We start from the raw sequence: 7,366 nt of genomic DNA, 5'->3' as shown, positions 1-7,366 counted from the left end.
AAAAAATAATTATTTATTTAATTTTATTTATTCATTCATTTATTTTCATTTGACCAGAGAGAGATACACAGAGAGGGAGAGGGAAAGTGAGAAAGCAAGCCACAAGGTCTGGTACTTGAACTGCGGTCGGCCATGTGGGAATGTCCAGCACCTTAACCACCACGCCACATGCTGGTCCCTCAAAATTTTGTCTTTTAAGAGTAGAGTCTGGTCAAATTAAAATAAATGAATGAATAAATAAAATTAAAAAAAAAAAAGAGTAGAGTTTACTTGGGACCAGCAGTTGACATAATGGCTATGTTGCTGGACTCCCATGTAGTCAACCATGGTTCAAGTCCTGGACCCTGTGGGCACATGTGCGTGTGTGCCCAAGATCCCAAGAGGAGAATGGAGGAGAAAGGGATTGAGGCATGGCTAGCCCCCCGGGGGTTGATTTCTCACTTTCTGTCTTTCTGGTGAGCCCACGTACCCTATAGCAAAAACCTCTCAAAAAAAAAGCTACCTGATAAAAAACTTACTGGGACCAGCAGATGGTGGAATGGTTATGTTGGTGGATTCCCACATAGTCAACTGTGGTTCAAGTTCCGGACCTGGTGGCTTAAAATTCATGTCGGGTGTGTGTGCATATGTGCCCAAAATTCTGAGAGGAGAATAAGGAGAAGGAATTGTGGAGTGGTCATCCCCCCTGTGGGGGTAGATTTCTTTTTGTCTCTCTGATGAGCACATGTGCCCTATAGCACAATCTTTCTTTAAAAAAAAAAAACAAAAACAAACAAAAAAAAACACTGAAGAATAGAGTTTACTTAGTTTGAAGAGTTCATGGAAAAATGGGAAAAATGAAATTATACTGTTTTGATTTGGTGCAAATTTTTTGAAATGCATGCATAATTTATTCATAGTGTACATTTTCTGTGAACTAGCTGAAGGCTATGAGTGGTATGCTTCCACTCATTTTAATGAAATTTTCGTTTGGTTGTAGGAATGTAAGAAATAAGTCTGGATAAAGGAACAGGATACTTGGCTTGTTGTGATCACACTGCAGCATGCACTCATAAAGTGGAATAGTGGAGAACCTGTACTGTTTAAATGACTTCTTTATCTCACTTCTGTGTATGTGTGTGTGTGTGTGTGTGTGTGTGTGTGTGTGTGAGAGAGAGAGAGAGAGAGAGAGAGACAGAGTGAGAGAGACAGAGACAGAGAGACAGGCAGACAGACAGACACAGGGGGAGGGAGGGGAAGAGAGAGAGAAAGAAAGAAATTACCTTTTTTGAACTGAGTGCATCTGTGGTACATCTATGCTGTTAGGAATAGCAACTGGAGACCACAAATATTTCTTCTTGAAATGCTGGACCCGAAGTGACTCTGTCTTTCCTATGAAATGCTTGTCCTGTATCACAGAAGCAAGTAATAATGGGATTAATTAATTTTTGAGTAGAAGCTTGTTTATAAAATATTTAAACTATTTTCTGAATCTAGGATTGATGTGTTAGAAATACGAGTACAAATTTAATTTTGAATGCTGATTATGTATCTTGAATTACCTAAAGTTTTATGAGTTTTCTTTGGAATGCTTTCTTAAAAGCATGTTCTAAGTATTTTAAGGATCTGCTTTTAGTATAATGTTATAAGATAACTGCTTGCCTATGTGTATAAAAAATAGGATATACTCAGTTAACTACATATGCTCTTTCTTAGAAAGTGAAATGGAAGATTCTTTAGCTACCTCTTCATCATCTTCAACTTCAAATAGTTCGGAGGAAAGCAAAGAGAGTTCAAGAACTCTTGAGTCCTCCTTTCGTAGAGGGCCATCCAGAAGCAGCAATCTCAGGGCAACTAGAACTAGAGCTACTCAAAGAAAAACTGGTAAGAGACTCCAGGGGTACTGTGGAGAAGTGTGTATCCAGAGAGTGCAAAAGCGAAACACTGACTGGAGCATGGCTTTACCAAATCTACAATTAAATGTCCTTTGGGATTTTTTAGATTTAGAAAATCAATTTCAGTATTTAAAAAAATAAGGAAAGTTACTAAAATAATAGTTACTAAAAATAGTCATTTAGAATGTTGAAAGAAGGAAAACCTTTCTAATCTCATTGTTTCATTATTTCTAGGTCCTGTGTCTTTGGAGAATGGATGTGGCAGAAAAGCCACTCGAAAGAGAGTCTATTTAAGTGACTCTGATAATAATTCATTGGACACTGGTGAAATTCTAAAAGCCAGAGCCAGAAGTAACCGAAAAGTCCTACGAAAATGTGCTGCTGTAGCTGCCAATAAGATAAAGTTAATGAGTGATGTAGAGGAGAATTCTAGCTCTGAAAGTGTCTGTTCTGGCCGGAAGCTGCCTCACCGCAATGCTTCTGCTGTAGCTAGAAGAAAACTATTACATAATTCTGAAGATGATCAGAGCTTAAAGTCAGAATTTGAAGAGGAGGAGCTAAAAGATCAAACTCATTCATCACCAGTGTCCAATATTCTTGCTACCCAGAATACTATCAGTGAATCAGAAAATGGAGATTCAGAGTCAGAAAGTGATTTGCGGGTAGCTCGGAAAAACTGGCATGCTAATGGTTTTAAGTCCCATATTCCATCAACATCTAAAACAAAATTTCTTAAAATAGTGTCTTCTGAGGAAGAGTGTAAAAGTCATGATTCAGATAGTGTGCGTAACAGAACTGCTGGTCCATCAACATCTGGGCAGAAGCTTAAAGCAGAGAACACTTCAGAGGAAGCAGATTCTGAACCAGGAAAATGTAGTAAAAAATACAATACATTTCACAAGGATGCTAACTTATTTAAAACAAAGATCTTGAGTGATTCAGAAGACTCTGAATCTGAAGAACATGATAAAGAAGATGGTAGATGTCACAAAAAGGAAATGAATCCAACTTCTGGAAATTTGAAGTGTGCACCTATTGAGATATCCCAGTGCTTCTCAGATCACGTATCTGAAACTGATCAGGATTCAGATGATGGCAAAGCAAAAAAAAATGCAAATCTTATGAAAGGTAATTCAAAACATTTGCCTTGGTTTGTTGATTTAATCTCAGTTGTTCCTTTTTGCATGCATTGATTGTTTTTCTTCCCCTTGAAACTTGTCTTTTCTAGCTATTTCTCTGTTCTTTGTACATTCTATTAGCTTATTTTAAAATTTTATTTTAAATTTTCTATAGGCCTCATGAACTCACTGGAGAGTAATAGAGAGGGAAAGACAGAAAGAGAAAGTGAGAAAGCACCTACCAGGGCAGATGACCATGCTGCAGTTTCTTCCCCTCTGCTCTCCTCTTGGGATTCTGGGCATGAATGCACACATGCCTGGCATGTTTCTAAAGTTGCTCTGTCTAGTACTTGAACAGCATAGTCGGCCATGAGGGATCTAACCACTCTTCCCTACCCACACCACCTGGCTGGCTCGATTCTCTGTTAGCTTTTTCTGCTCATTTCTTATATTCTGTTGTGCATGCATAACCGTTTATGGAGTACACTTAGTTTTTTTCTTTTTTCTTTTTTTTTGGAGAGGTTGTTTTTGCTATAGGGAGTATATGCTCACCAGAAAGACAGACAGAAAGTGAGAAATCACTCCCTCCTCAAGGGGGATGGCCACACCACAATCTCTTCTCCTCCATTCTCCTCTTGGGATCTTGGGCACACATGCCCGTTGTGAGTTTAAGCCACTGGGTCTGGGACTCGAACCACGGTTGACCACATGTCTAGCGACATAGCCATTACGCCAACTGCTGGTCCCAAGTGCACTTAGTTTTAATTCACCTAATAGGTAATCTTGACCTTAACAGCTATTTCTATTAAAGACCTTATTTCTTAAATTGGTGATGGAGATACTGTATTGGATTTGCACTTGAGGAAAGCAGAGGCAAGCATGATTTATAAATTGTGGTGGTGACAGCTTGAGAAAAGGAAAGAAAAGATAGGACTAGTTGAAACAAAGGTGTTAAGTAATAATAGCAGCTAACAGAACAGTTACTGAGTTATTACTGTATATCAGGAAGTTTTTCTGAACCAGTTTAGCCTGTGTGTCTTTTATTATGTAAGTACTGTTGTTGTTTCTTTATTTATTTTTAAGAGTTTTGCTGTAGGGCACATGTGCTCACCAGAGAGACAGACAAAAAGTGAGAAATCACTCCCTGAGGGGGGGATAGCCATGCTACAATCCCTGGGATAGCCATGCTACAATCCCTTCTCCATTCTCCTCTCAGGATTTTGGGCATACAAGTACATGTACCTGGCATGTATTTTAAGCTGCTGAGTCCAGGACTTGAACCATGGTCAACCACATGAGAGTCCAGCTATGTAACTATTACACCATCTGCTGGTTCCTATTATTGTTCATTTTATAGATCACAGCTCTGGAGCACAGAGTAGTGAAAACTCGCTGAATTAAAATTAGATTCTTGCTAAATGTAGGTTGATTAAAAACCTAAAAAAGCTGAAGAGCATAAGGCAGCTAAAGCAAAGAAGTTAAGTGATTTGTAGAGTTAGGAAGGCTGATAGGAAGTAATGAATGCATATCCTAGTGCAGTGATAAACAGAATTTAGTCTGTATTTTTATTAATATTACAGTGTCGGGCATGGGATGTTACTGATTGTAATGTATTTGTGATTTGTGCTGAGGCTGAAAAAGTCATTGATTTGAAGTGTTAAGAGGTGTCCCTTTCATTGCCATTCTCCAAGTTAATAAGAATTTTAGACTAAGTTGTTTCATATATTGAAACATTTAACATGGGCACTCATTGTGAAGAGAGGGAGAGAAATCACCCTCTAGGGGATAGCCACATGAATTATTTAATTTTATTTATTGTTGTTATTTTTTAAATTTGCTATAGGGTGTGTGTGCTCATCAGAGAGAAAGAATGAGCAACCAAGCCTCCATGTCCAAAACTCAAACCATGGTTAGCCATAGGGATGTCCAGCACCTTAACCACCATGCCACCTGCTGGCCCTGGAATTCAGCTATCTTAATCACCATGCCACCAGGTGGCCTGAACATTTCATTTCTTTTTTTGTCTTTTAAAAGTTTGTTACAAGGTGTGTACACTCTCTGGAAGTAGAGAAAGTGACTAAGCACCCCCAGGAGGATGACCATGCTGTAATCTCTTCCTTCTCCACTCTTCTCTTGGGATTTTGAGCACACGTGCACATGTGCCTGGCCTGTTTTCCAGCCACTGGGTCTGAGACTCAAACCGTGCATTTGGCCATGTGGGATCCAGACACCTTAACCTCCACACTACCTGGCTGGTCCCTGAACATTTAAATTCTTTAGACTTATTTATTCTTTTACTAAAGACTAAAAAAATACCCTTAATTTTTAGATTCTACATCACAAGACAGTGGACAACGAAAAGTTTCCAGAAAAAGGGTCTGTTCCAGTGACTCAGACAGCAATTCAAAGGTGGTTACAAAATTGTCAAAAGCCAAAACAGGTTTTCTGAGGATTACTCGAAGATGTGCAAGTACAGCTGCCAACAAGATTAAGCTCTTGAGTGATGCAGAAGATGACTGTTTAGGAAATGTGTGCACTAGAAGCAGAAATAGAAGGAAAAAAACCCTCCAGTTTGTATGTCCCACAGCTAAAAAGGTAGTGAGTGATTGTGAGGGAGGTATCAACTGTGAAGTGCCAAATGAACGGTATGCCTGTGAAGGTAAGCTACCCGAACCTGACTCAGAAGGTAGTGCAAAAAGTGTTAGTCCGTCTTTACATGGAGACTCAGACTCGGAAGGTATATTGAATTCAGAACACAAGAACAGGCATACCAGTAATCATAAAACAAATGTACCTTCTAAAACCAAAAATTCTTCTATTGGGTCTTCAGAAGAAGATTCAAAAAGCCATATTCCAGGGAATGAGATTGGTAGAAAATTTTCTGCTGAGTCAACTTGGGCACAAAAAGCTACTGCAGAGAATAACTTCGAAGAGGAGCTGAACTATGGGCTGCGCAGGTGGAATGGCAGAAGACTCAGGACCTATGGAAAAGCCCCTTTCAGTAAGACAAAAGTGGTTCAGGATTCACAGGAATCACCAGGGATGGAAATAAAAAGAAAGAGACTGCATCCTGAATTGGAAAGTGTTAACATTTCTGAAAGAACAAGGAGTTCAAAATTTGGACCTGACACTAGTCCCAAATCATCAGATTTAGAATCCGTAACTGAATCGGATATTGACTGTACTAATAATACAAAAACCAAAAGGAGGAAAACAAAAGGAAAAACAAAAGTAGTTAGAAAAGGTAAAACTTTTACAGCTAATTTATCTAAAACTGTGAGACGTCAAAGACAAAGCAAACGTCCTAGGTTGAATGTGGATGATAATGACTGGGAGGATTTGGACTATGCAAAATCTAAAAGAGTTCTTCGACGTTCAAAAATAAAAACGAGAAATCAGGGTAGAAGGACTGTGAGATACCATGATGGGGATGATGACAGAAGTGTAGAGAATGTGTTAGATTTCAATGATTGCACCTTATGACCTTGAGGGAATGTCAGTTCATTTAAAGAGGAAATGGACTGGAGTTTATGGTGAAAGATGGCTGTTCAAATTATTTTTTGTCTTATAATTCAGGGAATATATTTATATTTTTCTATGAAAAGTTATGAATGTGACTAAATCATGACTGTTATTTTTATTTGCACTTGCTGGTCTTTGTAGCAGCATTCAGCACAGGTGCCAAAATATGCTTCATTTTGGGGGCAGATCTACTTTGACAGTATTTGACTACATATATCAACAGTTTGAAATATGTTAAACACTAGATATCCTGGTTTTCAAAACCAGTAGGCATTACTTTTACAGTAGCAAGTGCCATGCAGTTATTTTCTGAATTTGTCAAGAAGTGGTAGTTTTACCCATCTTATAGTAGTATAACAGTTTCATATGCCCTGTGTTTACAGATTTTTCATGAATAGTATGTGCATACTGACGTTACAATCATGGGAAGAATAACCATGATTAGTAGGTAATGTACCTACTACTCCCCCACCCCACCCCCTTCCTTGGCTACTTGAGTAGAGTGCATTATACCAGATTTGGTCATTTTCATTGAAATGGTTTTCCAGTTCTCTTTCCAAATAGGTCTTTTTCTTTTTCTTTTTCTTTTTTAAGGAAAAATGATCACTTTTATTTTACAACTTGAATTTATAAAGTGCTGGTAAATTATTTTTAATGTTTTAAGTACATATTTTAAACTTCTAAAACCAGAGCATAGTCATAGCATTTTCTTTTAAATTGTGCACTAACAAAATGCTGTATAATTTATCTTCTTTCCAAGATCTTCTGGTTTCCATTGTAAGGAACTGAACCAAAAAAATCTTAATCTTTCAGAATCTTACTCTGTGAAATAGAGAAGTTTGTGTGCCTTAG

General features: G+C 38.1%; 1 protein-coding gene across 4 annotated transcripts in view; it reads left to right on the top strand.

The window, feature by feature from the left end:
• The window catches only part of BRWD1 (bromodomain and WD repeat domain containing 1), a 162,539-nt gene that overhangs the window by 144,181 nt on the left and 10,992 nt on the right, over positions 1–7,366 (top strand). For 3 of the 4 annotated variants that reach the window (XM_027770963.1, XM_006146293.3, XM_027770965.1), the window contains 3 exons: positions 1,696–1,863; positions 2,109–3,002; positions 5,322–6,236. In XM_027770963.1, the coding sequence (XP_027626764.1) occupies positions 1,696–1,863; positions 2,109–3,002; positions 5,322–6,236 (1,977 nt within the window). Of the gene's footprint in view, positions 1–1,695; positions 1,864–2,108; positions 3,003–5,321; positions 7,002–7,366 lie in introns of those variants that run through there. The other variant, XM_027770964.1, reaches the window with a different exon arrangement.

The sequence above is a fragment of the Tupaia chinensis genome, unplaced genomic scaffold (genome assembly GCF_000334495.1).
Source record: "Tupaia chinensis unplaced genomic scaffold, TupChi_1.0 Scaffold000175_1, whole genome shotgun sequence".
NCBI classification, from domain to species: Eukaryota; Metazoa; Chordata; class Mammalia; order Scandentia; family Tupaiidae; genus Tupaia; species Tupaia belangeri.
Note: the sequence above shows the minus strand (reverse complement) of the source record. Positions and strands in the feature narration are given on the sequence as shown.